The sequence below is a fragment of the Vigna unguiculata genome, chromosome 1 (assembly GCF_004118075.2).
Source record: "Vigna unguiculata cultivar IT97K-499-35 chromosome 1, ASM411807v1, whole genome shotgun sequence".
NCBI lineage: Eukaryota > Viridiplantae > Streptophyta > Magnoliopsida > Fabales > Fabaceae > Vigna > Vigna unguiculata.
The window spans coordinates 39,604,569-39,622,439 of NC_040279.1; the positions used below are offsets into that span (position 1 = coordinate 39,604,569).

General features: G+C 28.8%; 1 protein-coding gene across 2 annotated transcripts; it reads left to right on the forward strand.

Annotated features, from left to right (window-relative positions):
• The first annotated feature begins 6,996 nt into the window (after positions 1–6,996).
• LOC114187220 (protein GUCD1) lies at positions 6,997–16,621 on the forward strand. 2 transcript variants are annotated; one of them, XR_003605218.1, is made up of 12 exons: positions 6,997–7,182; positions 7,545–7,664; positions 9,084–9,322; positions 9,415–9,539; positions 10,223–10,334; positions 11,012–11,086; positions 11,671–11,759; positions 12,020–12,078; positions 13,269–13,341; positions 14,374–14,455; positions 15,073–15,148; positions 16,315–16,333. XR_003605218.1 is itself a non-coding variant. In XM_028075408.1 (11 exons), exons 3-11 carry the CDS (start codon positions 9,161–9,163, stop codon positions 16,387–16,389), a joined length of 846 nt encoding a protein of 281 aa, XP_027931209.1. In that variant the 5' UTR covers positions 6,997–7,182; positions 7,545–7,664; positions 9,084–9,160; the 3' UTR covers positions 16,390–16,621. The 2 variants fall into 2 exon arrangements, 1 of the variants encoding a protein (XP_027931209.1); XM_028075408.1 differs by lacking the exon at positions 14,374–14,455 and having other exon boundaries at positions 16,315–16,621.
• Positions 16,622–17,871: the final 1,250 nt, after the last annotated feature.

The following is a 17,871-nucleotide window of genomic DNA, read 5'->3' on the forward strand; positions in this document are numbered from 1 at the left end:
AGTCATTATCAAACTAAACTGATTCTGTCATTGAGAAAATATCTAAATGTGACGTTGATTTTACAATTAATCATTTATATATGTTTATTTATTTGACTGTAATTCCCAACAACCACATTTTATATGAAAAACTGTAATATTTTTCCAAGGAATCTTCTAGTTCTATCGTAAAATAAATTATTTCTAGTATTAAACTATTTTCCAGAATAAACAGTTACCCAATCTTAAATATTTGTAAAAGCTCAATTTTAAATGATATTTAAGTTTGTTTAACTATGAATTTCATTGGAAAAAAAAATCGGTTACCACAGTTCTTTTTTCGAGAGAAAGACTAATTTCAGAATGCGTTCATATTGTAAAACAAAAAGAAAAATTAATTATGTCTCTCGATTGAGAATTTAATCTCCGATAATAATTTTTTGTAATATATTAAATATTTGGTTAATTATGTTTGTTTGTCTCTGGAGTATTAGTAATTTCTTGTTTTAATTCCCTCCCCGTTTGTTTTATTTTTAGTCCTTCATGTTCCTTTTAAATCTTATGAAATTCATCCTTAATCTTAAATTTCATTAATTTTAATTGACACTTGTCTAACAGATCATGTAAGGATTTTGTTTAGTGGACAACTTTTTGAATTAAAGCAATAGTATAACATATTGCATTCAGATTTATGGACCACTTGTATACATTACGTGACAAATCCGTTAGACAGATGTTAATTAAAACTAACTGAGTTTAAAATTGAGAACAAATTTCATAAGATTTAAAATATGGAAGACTCAAATAGAACAAGCGTTAGATGGGAGACTAAAACAAAAAATTATTGATACTTAAGAAACGGAAAACATAATTAATCTTTAAATATTTAATAAATTTAATTTTTTAAATTAAGTTATTACTCTTAACTATTTTATTAATTGGATAATAATATATGATTGATATGATTATTATCTTTATCATATATTATTATCGTCATGTTATTTTATTATTTTATAAAATTATAGATTATAAAAGTTTACAATAAAATATTATTTTAAATATGAGTTTTTATTATTCTAAAGATCTTAAGAATTCTTATAGATTTTATGATACTTATTAGGTGTTTAAAATTAATACATACCTCAAAACGAATTTAGATTAACTAATTTTTACTTAAATGATATTTGAAGTATAGATATTCGATATGTTTTTTAAGAAAATGTTGATGATACGTGACCAAAATCCACAACTACTTCTGAATGCATAGCCATAAACTTTGTCCAATAACAGGAGAACAATATTCGATTAAAAGTGTGTGTTTTAAATGTATAAAAAAGTTCTACGGTAGAACTGCAAAAAGTGGGAAATTGCAAACATGAAGACGAAAGTTGGGACAAAATTTTCTATCAAACTACATTTCTTGTGTCTCTTCTCCTCTGCATTATCTGCATTATCATTCCCAAACCAAACATTTGTTTTGTGCATTATATAACATTTGACGTCACATTGTTATAATTTTAAACAAAAGACACATCGTTACTAATTTTGTGGTTAACACACAACTTTTAATGTAATTGTTATTGTTTATCTCACTAATCATGTTATGCCTATTCCACCCAAAATATTTGGATACTAAGTCACAATATTTGACTCCAAATGTTCCGTCTCACATATAAGATTCTTTAAATACTTAAAATAAATTATTAAAATATATTTTTATTATTATATTCATATGGAATAATGATATCTTTAACAATATTTGAATATTTGAAGTAATGAGATGAGTTTATTATATTTATATTTGTTAAAACTTATAAATATTTACTAGACACTCAAATTTTTTTTCATTTATTTTTATACTCACATTTTTAAAATCTCTAAAAATTCTTATGGAAGAATCTTATGTAGATTGATCACTCATGATATTTTCTACAAACTTCATAAACTTGACAAGATTGACTCTTAAGAATATCACTTAATTACTCAGAAACATCTTGTTAAATACGACAAGAATATATATATTTGAACATTAATGTATGTTTTAAAGGTAAAAATAAAAATTATTTAAAATACTGTGGTTCAAAATGTAAGTCACATTTAATTTGATCTTACTTGAACCTTGTGCATGTGTTAATTTGAAATTTATGTACCGGTTTCAACCCACAAAACAAGGAATGATGAAAAGTTAAAGGCAGACCTTGCACGTTGTTTTTGAGAATGGATTAGTTGAAAGTAAAGTAAAAAAAAAAAAAAAAAGTGCCTAACTGTTATTAAATCCATTTATTACGAGCCGTTTAGCTCTTCACTTTTTTAGTTCATTGCGGCTACCTTTTCAATTTTTTTTTCTGCCATCCTTTTTAAATTTCACTTTCGGCCTTTTCCTTCATATTGGTGGAACTACGGATACTCCTCAAAATAATAAAATTATTTGTTAATGGGCTTAAATAATAATTTAATCTTAGTTTTCGTACGATTTTTTTAATTTTTGTCATTTTTTAAAATTTTTTATTAATTCAATCTTTGTCAATTTTATTTAATTTGGTCATTTTTGTTAATATGGATAAAATAGTTAACGGATTGGGAACAGTATGTGTCATTTTGTGATTTTTTTTATTAAAAAATATTATTTTTTATTTTAAAAAAATGTCCATGTGTCAAGTTCATATCATGTCACGTGTCATTTTGTGATTTTTTTTAACTTTTTCATTTAAAAAAAATCACGTGTCAAGCCAATATCATGTCACATGTCAGAGTCAGTTATTTATATTCAAGTTGGTCATAATATTTGTTATTTTTTTTCAATTTAGTTCTATTTTTTTTAATTTAACATTTTTGTTCCTCTCCAAATTGAGAAAAAAATTTAATTTGTACATAAATGTTATATACAAATTTAATAAGAATATCCACATAACATTTATATAAAAATTAAATTTTGTCTCAATTTGAAGGACAACAAAAATGTTAAATTAAAAAAAAAATTATGATCAAATTGAAAAAAAAATAACGAATATTAGAACCAAATTAAATATAAAAAATTGATCCTAACACATGACATATATTAACTTGAGACATGAATTTTTTTTAATAAAAAAAATAAATTAAAAATAATAATAAAACATTAAAAAAAACACAAAATAATACGTGGTATGAGCTTGACACATGGACATTTTTAAAATAATTTTTTTTAAATGATAAAAGTTTAAAAAATCATAAAAATAACAAGTGACAGCTAATTTTCACAATTAGTTAACTGTTTTAATGATATTAGAAAAATTACAAAATTAAATAAAATATACGAATATTAAATTAAAAAAAATAGAAAGTAATATTAAATTAAAAAAACAAAACAAAAGTTAGGATCAAATCATTATTTTAGCTTCCTAAATTTAAATTAAATCCAGTTTGAATTAAAGTCATGTTATGGTTTTAATGAATATTTATTAAGTGTAATGAGCATATTCGATTCGTTTATGATGAGTTTTAGTCTTTCTTTCTTTTCTTTTTGTAAAGTTCTGTTCGAGCTATGCATCGACTTAATTGCAGGTTTGGCAAGTTGTGATTGTTGTTGCAATACGAACCAGAAACAACTAGTAAACACTAAGTTAGAGTCCACCTATATACGTCATGTCCCTTTCACGTGCAGTGTCGACAATATACTACGTAAAAAAACTATTTAACAACTGTTACTTTCGTTCCTGAGTTTAATCAAATCAAATTTAGTATTTTTATTAATATTACTTCAATCTTTTTAAAAAACCGATCATAACTTTTAATTTAGATCAAATAATAAGAATAGTAGTTGGTTATTAATATTGATTGTCCATTACAGTTTTTTTTTTCTTTGTGTACAAACGCTAAAATGAAATTGTTAAAAAATAAATTCACAATGTATTTCTGTCCCTTTCTTTTCTCTTTTCAACCCCGGATTCAATTTTCAAACCAAAGCTTATCAACTTTTTTACCAAACACCTTTTAATTTCAAATCTGACAAATAAATTGTACCTCTTTTTATCTTAGTTACTATTTCCAATTTTGATTCAAAAGTGGCTTTGAGTAGAAAAAAAAGTTGAATGAGAGATACCCACAAGATTTCCTTGGTTAGGAAAATAAAAAATAACAGGAAAGGAAAAAACGGAAATAAAAGAAGAAAAGTGAAAAACAACTATCTTAAAATAACTGAGTTGTAAAATAAATATGAAATATATTTGTCAATATATCAGAAAAAGCTTATATCATTCTCTTGGTCCAAAATAGATGATTTGCTATAACATAGGATTCATTCAATTATTTTCTTTTTTCTTTTTCTGTGTTTCTCTTGGCGCTTCGATGAACTTTGTTTTAACATGAAACATTCTTCCTATTAAATTTATTATTTGACGATCTTTACAATTTTTTTGTACCAATATATTATTGAAAGGAGGATGATAAATCAATTTGTGTTTATGAATATTATTGATTTTGACAAAAAAAATTAAGTGATATTTGATTTTTAAATTGAATATTGGATGAGGTTACGAGTATATATTGACATAATTTTACTTCATATACATTCTCTATTATTGTCATAGTGTCACGGTTTAAATTTATAAAACCATTCAGTGTATTGGTTTACTTTAACTTTATTTATCACACAATCTTTTATTGTTTAATATTTAAAAAGTTTATCTAAATATAAAAAATATTTTATCTCATATTTAGATATGACAAATAAACTATGTCTTTGTGAGTATTGTCTGAATACATTTCTATTTTGGTGGATAATTCCTACATTGACTAGGTATGAGTATGAGTATGAAGAATGCTCGACTTTTTCAATTGGGTATGGAGATGTACATATCCCTACCATAATACTCGTCCCCGCCGTGTCTCCATCACCGTTTAAATTATATATATATATATATATATATATATATATATATATATATATATTACATTTTTTTCTAATTATTTGGTTTATCATGAAACTCATTCGCATATCTAATTCTCATCTTATTATAACCTTTATGTAATTATATTTAAAATGATGATGTCAATTAAAAAAAATTTATGTCTCACATTTGTATATTTCTATTATTTTTGATATTTTTATTTATTGTATTTCAAATGAGAATGTTTAATACTCTAAACTTAAGTGTTTAACAATATAAACATTTCATTTACTAGGTAATATAAAAAAATACTTATTATTATTAAAAAAAAAATTCATTTGAAGAACTCTTTTATTTCGCTAAAACAAATTTTTATTTATTTTTCAACTATTGAGTATATATATTGATATTTGAAAGGTTTTCTTAGATCTCTACGGTATTTTTCATCTTATCATACCCTTAATTATATATTTATTTATTTTTTTTGTGCAATTTCTTTCAATAGACTCTTAAATTGTTCATAAGACTCACATTTGTTAGTTGTTGAATATTTTTATTTGTTGTTTATTTTCATCATGTAGAATACTATTTCAATATATTTTATCTAATTTATTTTTTATTTTCTAACTCATTATCAATCATACTATAATTTTTTCACTATAATTGTATAAATAACTTTTATTTACTACAATATAAAAATTTAATGTAATTGTCATGAATATTTTTTTATCACCATCAAACAAAGTTAAAAAAATACAAGATCTATGTTAAATTTTTCTTATGATGTTTATTATTTATTCTTTGCGTCATTTTAATCAAGTGATGTATTATAACTTTTATTAGTGTATAAAAAAAGATTCATTAGAATTTAAAAAAATAAAATAAACAAACATTTAAAATATATTTTAATTTTAATATTTGTTTTCCTTTTATATATTTTTTAAAATATTTTTAAATTATATCAACTAGGTTTCATTAATGTTTGGAAATTTAATAAATGTTTTGGTTCTTATGAAATTTTGTTGGTATTCTAATCTAAAATGTAAACAATTATTATTTATTTTAAAGTATTTGACATCAGAGAAACAATCATTCTTATAATATTGAATATTTGATAATATTATGTTTCTTTTACCATAATTTTTATTATTTTATAAAAATTAATTAAAATTAACATTGGAGTAGTAAGAAAACGGGTACATGTATGGGTGTGAGATTATATCTGTTACCCAGTGGTGATGAAGATGAGACAAAAGTTTAATACTCGTTGGATTTGGGTATGGAGATGATGATGAATTTTTTCAATGTGTATGAGATAGCGAAACTCGTCCCTGCCCGTCTCATTGTCATCACTACTCATATTACAATATACATTCTTTTTACAATTTCATTAAAATGATATATTTCATTTGAAAAAAAAATACAAAACTCAATTTTATAAAATCAAATAGATTATAGACATACATTTGATTATTTATATGTTTTTAATATTATTTATTAATTATTTTTTTTCACATAAAAATATCTTAATTTCAAATAACCAATTGTCTAAACTTTTACCATACATTATTTTGATATTAAATTATTGATAATATCATACTTTTTATTATATTTAATTAATATTTAAAATAATAAAATTTACTGATATGTATTCTATCCAATGAAAATAAACACAAAACAAAAATTTAATAGGCACTAAATATGAAAATAAAATAGAAATAAACTTTTACTTTAGAAATATAAATAAATAAGATAATCAAAGTCATAGCTTCCACTAAATTATTATCCTTAATTGAAAATAATCCATAAATTCAAACTATATTTGATTCAGAGATTCACAAACATTTCCATGAATCTTGATACCTAATTAATAGTTTTCATATCAAAGTAATAAAATTAAAAACACTTTTATGTTTTGATGGTATAAAAATCAATTAAATATTTTCTGTTTTTCCAACAAAATCTTATTGATTTTACATACTTAAAAAATTGAACTATGAAAACAAGATTTTAAAACGAACGTGTATTAAGAGTTATGATAGTAATTTAAGTGTAGCATATTTTGTTTTATCCAGAATTTCAAGTGAGGAAAAACGAACATGTTTTTCATACACAGACAGTGAATAACAACAGTTGAAGTTAAATAAAATAAGTAATCCGTTTGACAAAAAAAAAAAAATGATTAAGAAGAAGAAGGAGAAGAAAAGGCATGGGGGAAACACAGGTCAGAGAACTGAGAAGAAGGAAAAGAACAGCAAAGGCACCCACCTGACCTAACATAACCAAACAAACCCCTCACCCCAATTCGCGTTTTCCTCTTCTCTCCTTTCTTCTGGTACGTTCCTTTTCCTTCCGATTCCAACTTCTTTCTATCGCTCTCCCTCCATTTTACACATTTCATTTCATGCTCTGTTCATTTTTCTTTTCATCAATGTTACACACTCATTCGTTAATTGATTCCTTTTTTTTACTTTAATTTTGCCTTTGACTGCTTTTTTCGCTGCTTGTGTATCCAATAATAATTTAGTTTTTCAATTATACTCTATCGTTGGTTCGAGTGAACCTACCTACCTACCTACCTACCGTTGAATTTTATCGCCTCTGCTCTTCTTTTTTGATCAGCCGTTTCCTTTAAGGGTGGGATAATAATTCCATTGAAGGCGTTTTTGATGTTTTTTTTTTTGTTTGAATTTTCAGGATTTCTCTCTGAGTTCACCTTCTCCGAATCGGCTTTAGTCTTCTTCATTCACCGCGAAATTCATTGTAGCGGATCTGACTTGGGTTTTGGGCGGTCTGCAGACACTGCATGCGTATGGGGTAGGTTTCCTGAATGTGACCAAAGATATTTATTTTCCTTTTTAACGTTTCTTCTATTTTATCACTTTATGGGTATTGAAGCGAATTATATGACTCGGCTGATTATTTACTCTGCGGTGATATCTGAGAATATTCTTTTAATTTTTTTCTTTAGTGATTATTGATTTGGTTGTCTTGAAAGTTTGAGTAAGGGGCTAAGCTTATCTATGAAATTAAATAATCGGTGAATCGGTTTATATGTCCTTTTTCTCTCCTTTGACGTAGAAACAGAAGTGAAACAAAAACCATAATAATTTAACACTAGTCTTAATTTTCTGAATAGAAGTGGTTGGAATGCTCGCAGTAAGTGGAGGAGAAAAAACAGGGTATTTCTCTGTTTGCTGAAAACAAAAGAGTGCACGTAGTGTTTGGAAGTTTGTCAAAATTCTTAACTTCCCTTCTGTTTAAAAGACCATCCTGTTTAGATAACTAATGATTTGAAGTCATGGTTAAGGACCAAATTATGCAATATATACTTGAAGGGGAATACTTCGATGTTCTGTATAATTTTCATTTAGCCTTCGTGAGTGCCTTTTAGGAAAAAAAAAGAAGAAAAACTTTACCATTGATTGGATGTTGTTTATCTTTTTTTTCACTATATATCTCTTTCAATCCTCTGGTATGCACATAATGTTAAGTACTGGGATGATTCGCTTTTCAATATAATGGCATATATGAATACGCGCTAATTCACACATAATGCGGTCAACATGTTCACATCATTCGTGAAAATAAATTTCTGGTAGAAGCTGCCAATTTCATTGCATCCAATTATATTATTCCACACTGCAGGGTGCTGTTGTTGATCGTGCATACCTCCAACCTATATAATATATACATTACACGTATAATAATACATAGTGAATATTGTTCGCCCAGTCTTAAAACACCTTTGTGGTATGTATGTGTTAGGCCACACAAAAAATACCAAAAAGTTTTCTAGGGCATATTCTCTCTATATCTTGCTATGTGACGTTACATATATGAAAAGGATTTATCGAGTGAGAATAATTGTTATTGTAAAAGTATTAAAGTTTGAATTTATATTTATAATCAACTTCTTCACAATAAAAAATGTCCTCATTTAAGACTCTCCTTTATATGTATACATACACAAATCTTATCCAGCTAGATACAAGTTCTGCCAGCAAAGCATATGAGAACTAAACCAGTAAACTCTAATCTGATGTTTTGTAAGACAAGCCATGTATACATGTAAAAGAAATTAAGATGAGAATACCAGCAGAGAATTGTACCTTGGAATAGAGAAACTGGAGACTTTGAAGTTTGAACAAAGAGAGATCTAGCCTTAACTATAAAGGAATTGAAAATTTTATATGCTTGAGTTATAATATTTTTTTCTTGTTGAACCTGCTGCAGGAAGAAATTCTACCCATTCGGTTGAGACTCCTGGATATCTGTTTGGAATTAAACTTATCACACTCACTTTGGTCATAATGTGGCCCATATATTTGCTATTCAACAAGATTCTCAAGACTGGAGATGAGAGAGAACTAAGACGAGATCATTTGAATGCGATAGATCCATACCTCTTTCAGCAGCCATCATGTAACATAGATTCCCATCCTCCCTCCTTGCTCTGTTCACACTTCCCTGAAGTAAGAGCATGTGTTTGTGGCTGAAAACTTATTCTCTACTTTTCTACCAGAAAAAATATTATTTACTTAAAGTTTATCTAATTATGCTATAGGTACCGCATGTAAACCAAATTTATACATGGGATTGTGGCCTTGCTTGTGTCTTGATGGTTTTGAAAACTATTGGTGTCAACAACTACGATATTCAAGCACTGGCTGAACTATGCTGCACGAATAGGTCTTTTCCTTTATAAAAGTTTAAAATCGTAGTTACTCTGTCATATGAAATTCTTGAAGATCCTAGACTATATATGCATGGCTATTTAGAACTCAACTAAGAAGGAAACATAGGTCTAATGGAAGGTATAGACTAATTAAGAGCTTTATAATTGGAAAAAAATCCATAGGTCTAATGTTTAATGGTCGTGGTTCCACTAGATGTGGTGTCTGGTCCGTTATCCGTCGTGATTCCTTGCTTAGTTCGTTGAATGTGGAGTTCCCTGGTGTTTTGGGCTTGCATAACCAATAGGTTTTATGATACTTGGGAAATACATATTTTCTCCTTATGTGTGCGTGTGTTCAGATTAAAATCTTTCAGTTGCTAGTGAACATACTAAACCAGATTCATTGGAATAAAATAATTGAAGTATTGATAAACAACTCATATCAATAAAATATTTACTCCATGTGATATTTTGAATTCGAAAGTCAGATCAAAAGTTTACTTCAGAATTCATGCTATTGTAAATAAACCATGAAATGGCAAATATTCCTTACCCTATCAGTTAGCATTTCAGAAAGCCACTTGGAAGATGGTCATATGTATTCATAGATTTTCAAATGAATATGAAATGTGGTAGTTCAATATGAGAATTTATGATGAACTTCTGACTAGACTCACTGTTTACTTCTGTTTTGCAGCATTTGGACTGTTGATTTGGCATATTTATTACAGAGATTTTCTGTCACTTTTTCCTACTTCACGGTGACCTTTGGTGCAAATCCAAACTATTGTGTTGAATCATTTTACAAGGTGATTAACTGTCATGCCAAAATAGTTACCATCACTTTATTTTTAATTGGTATTAGTAAACCCTGAATGCAGTCATCAGGAGACTTTTGAAACATCAATTTGGTCATGAAATCATGGTTTTTGGTCATCAAACAGTAACTTGGGTTTGTGATGCTGCAAAACTATGTTTTGAAGTCTGAAGAGTATATAGATGTAATAATTTTTAGAAGAGAAAATTCAATTTCAATAATGTTGAGGACTTAAATGGGTATTTGACTCAAGTGTTTGCTCGTGTGTCTAGTTGAAGAAATTGAAGATATAATTTTTTTGTTTGATGTTTGATAAGCAAGTTGTGAATATATAACTTCAGTGAGACTGGTCAAGATATGAATTTGAGAAATATTGGTATCAGAATATTTTATTCAAGAGGACATTTTATTGGCATGGGGTTAGGTGATTCACCAGTGTTAGCAGAAAAGTTTTGCCCAAAATGTACCAAAGCTTTGCTCAATGTTTTATTGATAATCATGAATTCATGATTTGGTAGGATGGGTGCCATTTTATAGGTTATGGCATGTCCATATTATGATTGCCAATTTTTAGGGAACCATGCCTGTTGATTTTTCTTCTCCGCACATTCAATACTTTGTCTACCAATTGCATAAGGTTGATAGTACTTTGTTGTAAACATTCCGAAGGAGGAGCTGCCTAATGATCTTGTGAGAGTGGATTTACTATTTCAAAAAGCAATGGAAGCTGGGATTGATATACAGGTATGCTGCATGCCTGCACCCTTTTTGTTGAATCCCTCGAGTATCAATCTGATAGAAGTTACGAGTTTGTCTCCTATTGGAGAGAAGAATGAAAATGTTACAGCATTTCTTTCCATTAGTTTTATTGTTATGTTTGTTTGTCTTGACAATTGAAAGAAAATGACAAGTAGAGCTTTTGGTTATTATCTTAGTAGTTTTACTTCTATGTGGAGATTTTATTTGCTTATGGCTTCGTTTCTTTACAAGTGGCCTACAAACCTTTTGTTAGGAATGACACAAAAATAGAAAATATATATATATATATATATATATATATATATATATATATATATATTTTAGAGTTAAGTGGAAAAAACAGAAAATAGGAGAGATGCTTCTCTTCCAAGGGTTCCCCCCTTCACAAAGGATTTCTCATTTCACAGAGCAAAAGCTCAATCTGCAAATGATTCAAGATAGGGTGCCTCTTCCTTTACATCTTCCTGCTACTTATTACCTTTAAAATCCCCTCGAACTGACTAACCTACTAACAAACTACAATAACTGCCCTAACTTCTAAAAAATTTCCAATCCCCGTTTTCTTACAGTGCAGGTCAATTAGTGCAGAAGAGATTTCTATTCTCGTATTATCTGGGAAATATATTGCTATTGCATTAGTTGACCACAACAAATTGAGGTACAATTTTATTATAATCCCTTCTTTACTGGCTTTTAAACTTTGTTCCAACTATATTTACATATTAAGCCAATTACTCACACCAACTTTAGATAGCACCTGAGGTAAACCAAGTTCACTCATTGACAAACTCTTATTTAGAAAACTGGCTACCCGAGGTGTAATTTAAATTCTTTACAGTTTTCATTTTTTTTCCCCAATAATGTCGTTTTCCTTGGTGATGGGCAATTCTAGCTGCTTCTGAAAAGGTTCTGTTTCAGTCCTGTTTGGCAAGAAGGTGTTCCTGTGCCTGGTGTCGCCAACAACCCTGGCTATACAGGTGAACATCTATATTTTAGCTTTAGGTTATTTTGCATCTATTTTTGATGTATTCTTTCCTGGTGGAATTGGTACCTACAATTGTAGTATGCATGTGAGCAACATTTCTCTTTGATTTACCCCAGCTGTGTGATGTTCAAGATAACTTCTTCATATATAAGTTTAGTCAAATAGACATATTTTATTATTTTATTAGGGTAATGGGAAGCAAACATTTTCATTAATTTTCGCTGACCTTCCTTCAAGAAGACATGTTAAATCTGATTTTATTTTGTTTTCCTTTGTATATTTGACAGTGATGTGGTACTACTTAGAATACACAATTCTCTACTCCAGTAAAACCCTTGTGCCAAATTTATGTTGAAGATCATATATTTCAATTTAACTCATAATATTATACCCGTTGATGCATTTTTATTTTGTAAACAAAATTGTTATTTAAAATTGGAGAAAAACACTTAGGTTTTTGTTCACGAGTAAAACTTTGGACAATGCATCAACATTGTTAAGTTGTCTGGTTGGAGGTCTGCAGCAATCTCTAAGGTTTTTTCTACACTTGTAACTGTCGTAGGTCATATCCACAATTCTCTTATAGATGATTATCCATTTGAAACATAGTTATTAGACCAAACCGGAATCCCGTGTGCCCTTCAGACTCGGTAAGCTTATTATTGGTCTTTAAGAGCTGATGCAACCTGAGCTGTTTGCTTTTTCTCAAATTCTATAAAATCCTTATATTGACCTCTCCATTCATTAATATGCTTCATGAACTTGAGGTCCTAGCTCCATCATTTTTAGTCACCTCATAAGTTTCACAACCCAATGGTGTTCCTTTTCTCAATATTTGATATTTCCATTTTCTTTCAAATCCTTCTCAAAAAATAAGTTATTTTTATTTTTATGGAGAAAGCTAATGCAAATTTTATATATTACACTGTCTTGTTGCTAAACTAAGTGCTTTGGCTGAAAAATTATTTCAAAGATCGATTGCTGTTGGTATCCTAAAGTTCTAATTCTTGAACGCCAAGATTACATTTGTTTCCAACTGCAAATAAGAGCTGATATTTGTGTAATGTGGGAGAAACTAGTCGATATCCCCGGCACAGATTTTTAATTCTACTAATATTTATCCTAGTAGCATAAATTAATCTATTTACTGGATTGTTAATAATTGGCAATTTCTTTTGACAGGTCATTATGTGTTGATATGTGGCTATGATGCTAGAGCGGATATGTTTGAGATTAGAGATCCTGCCAGCTCTAAGTATACTCTTTTCCGTCTTTCTACCTTTTATATTGAAATTTTCTGTACGATCCTATGTTTTTCCTCATTAATATATTTACCATTATATTTGGATCACAATTTGATATGTGGATCCAAAACTCATTATTGATGAATTATTCATTTTTTAATTTATTTTCAAGAAAAAAAATTCTTAGAGCATATTATGGTCATATAAAATGTACGAAATAATTGTTTATCTGGATACCATTGTTTGGAAGCCGTCTTAGTTGTGGTCACCCTTAGCCCACCTTACTTGCTGTCTCTTTGAAGGTTGCCTTAATTGCAGCCTCAAGGTTGGTGGTTTAGTTCCACATCCACTAGAAATATGGTCTAAATGGAGCTCATAAACAGTACTCACCTTACAAGTTGATTTGGTGAAGCTGCTTTAGATCATAAAACAATTCTAAGACATTACCAAAGTCTACACTAAATCTATTGTTGGGTCACCTGCACTTGCTTTGCTACATTTTCGGCCCATTACCTTGGGCATAAGTGGTACTTATTTGCGGTGTCTTAGGGGTCTATCTTAGTAGCCACCTTAACGGTGGTAGTTAGTTACACATTGATTAGAGATGGGATTTAAATAGATATGGTAAAGTTTGGACAATTTTTACCCAACGAGTTAGTTATGTGGAATTGATTCAAGTTTTAAAAACAAATTATAAGAGTCATCATTTTTCCGTTTTCGTCCCTTTTACCATGTTTTGTCACAAATCCTCTGTATTTTTCTTGTAATTTTTGTGTTAGAGCCTAGGAATAATTTAGTGCATGTTCAAAGTGTCATTCAACGCAATGGCTTGTAGATCCTTTGGGGGGAAATCTCATTTTTCTGAAGTAAAATCGTATGTCATATTCAACTGCATGGGTTTGTTCAAAGGTATATTACTCCTTAAGTTCAATTACATAGATATTGCATACTGTCCTTTGAAGACAACGTTGCACAGAAGTTTTACGGTCTTGTATTCTATGAATCAAACAATAATTTTTTAATACCTGAATCTACAAATTTAGGTAACATCTGGGAGGAAAAACTTTCTATGATAGAGTTTTCCAATGAAACGGGCAAGAAGAAATATGTTAAAGTAGAGTTCTTGTAAGTCATATGGCAACTCATTTTTCAAGCCAACCTATTAATTCTAGATGTAATTTTATGCCACATGAGAATAAAGTTTATTTTCTGCCTACTCACTTATTCATTGTTTCTCAATAAGGGCTGCATTTGCTTTGTTGAGCATTCATATTTATGTGCTTTTTGAGAAAAATGCTCTTTCCAGTTCCAGTATCGATGCAATTTACCTAGTCAAATAGATTTTTAATGATACCGATAATAGATCATTTGTTAACCCTTCTGTTTTATTGGATAAATCATTATTTATACATGCCTTAGATGAGGAAAACGATTTGAGAATATTCTTAAAATTTATGTGTTATGTTTCGTTATCCTAGCTCTATTCTCTTCACAATAGCTGAATTTGCTGATATAGCAAAGGACACATCGCAAACGATGGAAATGACAATGTCAAATAGCCAATTTTTATATTATTATTTTCATAAAAAAAGTATATATGTTGGAATATGACAAACATATGCATATAATTTGAGTGGATAAATAGTTACCTATTCTTTTTTCTGATTTTTATCCTAAAATAAGAGTTGACTGATCATCTTTATAAATTTACAAATTCAAAATTCTGTGAATTATATATGCAGGAAGCACAAGAGGATTTCTTCAAAGTCTTTAGAAGAAGCTCGCAAAACCTTTGGCACTGATGAGGATCTTCTTTTGGTAAGAATCTTATACTCCAAATCATCTTTTACGAAGCTATTTGATAACTAATATTGGCTAATTATATGCATATGCTTGACAGTATTTAAAGAGCAATGATATATTGGCAAGCTCATTTACTCGTACAACCAGATGACAACTTCATTTATAATTCATCAATTACATATTCATATTATTATATTAATATAGTGTAAAATGATTGTTTTAGCTGTGAAAGTGTTGTTTTTCTTAAAAATTCTTTGGAGATGAAAAATAATTTTAAGATAATTAATTTCATTTGGATGCAACAACAAAAAAAATCAGTTTTTGCGTTGGATAAAAAAGGCATTTATGAAGTTGAAAGGAAAAAAAATGTTGAAAAATTATCTTGTTATAAATTATCAAATTTATAAAATCAGCTTCTTTTTTAGGAAAAAAAAGTTTTTTGCAAATTTCAGCTTTCACAAACATTTAGTTTAAATTGCAAACAACTTATTTATCCCAAAAATTGTTGAAATCTTTAAAATTAATATTTGTCAAACATGTTTTTATATACTTTTGATTAACTTATCAAAGTTTGGGGAATAAGAGCAGGAAGTGAGAATTTTCCGAATCTAACTTGAAGTGGAGGGGTTTCCTCGTATTCTAGCCTTGAATTAAATTCCTGTAGTCATTGAAAAGACAGTAACATTTGTTTAAAAGTTAAATATCTTGGGTTCATCATACCAAAGTACAAAAAATAAATGAAAGTTTTATTCAAACACTTATCATAATTGTGTCAAACTGATACTTTTCAGGAGTAAAATGCTTAATAGACCCATATAGGGATTATATATTTTGTTGGTAAGATGGTTAATGTGATGTCAGAGTGCAACCATCATCATCTTCACTCTGGACTTTGAATGGCCGTTTTGACCATCGTTTATTCTTTTTTTAATTTATATAACTTGTTTATGTCATAAATTAGTTGTAGGGAATGTTAAAAACTCATTCTTTAATGTTAGATGAATTCCATGTGTAATATATAGGTTGCACTCTATTTTTTGGAACCTAAGTGATTTAGTATGTTGAAACAAGTTTGTAAAAAGAGCATATTTGTAGGATTTCAATTTGTCTTGTATTCCTGCTTACTCTACTCAATTAACAACGTGATAGTAATGGTGTTTTTTCCTTGCATGGCCAAGCAGATATGTTTGGAGAAGAGCAATAATCATCATCAATCTTCTCTGCAACTGTCCATTGATGTCAATAGTGATTATTGATTTTCTTGTTTCGCAATAATTTGTCAGTTTCATTGCTGTTTTTTTTTTTTGCATATATTACATATTCCTTGTGTATTTTAGTAGCTACAGTCTATTATTTATTTATATTCCCAGTATAAACCTCTTGATAGGTTTAGTTTGGGCTATATGTATTGTGTATGTTTACTCCAAACTGTATAGTAACCATAAATTCATTTTAATGGAATGTAAACCATGTGTCCTTTCTCGGAAATTCGGAGTTCAATGGCATTGCTCTTTATCTGCACCAAAATTTAAATTATGTGACCTGAAGTAATTAAAACAGTTAATTTCTGATTACATGTCTTATTTTCCATTTGTCCGTTTCTAGTATTATGGGATCATGTGAAATTGTTTTACTTAGTTGATCATGCGTCGTTAGGCATATTGTTGTTCAATACGATCATTCATAAGTCATAGTTGCAGATCTCCATTATTATAGTAATGGCATTCCTGCATAAAGAAGACAAGATTGCTCCAGATAATGTATTTCTTATATGCAATGCATCAGATGCCATGCGACCATGTTTTCAGTGAACTTCGCATTCATTCATGACGAACCATTACATTAAATGCATCCTTTCTCATTAAGAGTGTCCTGGGAACACACCATGATTGATTCTATCTTTTTATCAAATCGCAAAAATACAAAACACTGATCTGTTTTTTCACTGTCAATATAAAAAGTCGTTTGATTTTTCTCTCTATACATCAAAGTACATGAATGGGTGTATTTCTTTTCTATTTTATATTACAGTGTATTACTCTTACGTAGACTACCACGTGCAACATGTAAGTGGAACGCCGTCCTGGTTTTGGGGCTTTTCACATTTGGCACGTCTTTTGATATTATTATTATTATTTCCAAAACAATGGATCTACGATCTAGTTGTGTTGTGATGCTCTTCTAAAACAAAACCTAAAAGACAATTTTATGGGCAGGCATGTTTAAGATTCAATAATTATATTGTTTTTGGGTCTGTCATTGCCGTGTTTCTCTGAACAGTTTTTGTCATTACTATGATTAAAATTTGTGTGAATGACGGTGGTGGAGTGGAGGCATGGTGAATTGGTGATGGAAGAAATTAAGTGAGTTGGTCAAAACGGTGATAGATTCTGTAATGGAAGTGGAACTCACTTTTCCAAGAATCTTCTAAAAAGAGTTCCCCGACACACCGTCTCCTTCCCGCACAACATCCCCACATGTTCCTCTAAATAAATACTACTCCATTACTTTCAATATTTTACTTTTATTCATCTCTCTTCAACTAAATACTTTATCCTGTTTAATAATCTTATCTAATTATAAGCAAAATCAGCTTTTTATATACTTATTAACAATAATATTTTATTTTATTTTAATACTTTTTACACATAACGAAGTTTTTTTTTTTCTTCTAATTATCAACCAAGAAAGACGGAAAGAACTAAATTAGAAGCATTTTTATTAGCAGTAATGGTTGA

Coding starts and splice junctions, on each gene's coding strand:
- LOC114187220 (XM_028075408.1), top strand. CDS start 9,161: ATGTGGCCCATATATTTGCTATTCAACAAGATTCTCAAGACTGGAGAT. Junction 9,323..9,414: donor TCTGTTCACACTTCCCTGAA/GTAAGAGCATGT, acceptor ATTATGCTATAG/GTACCGCATGTAAACCAAAT. Junction 12,079..13,268: donor CAACAACCCTGGCTATACAG/GTGAACATCTAT, acceptor TTCTTTTGACAG/GTCATTATGTGTTGATATGT.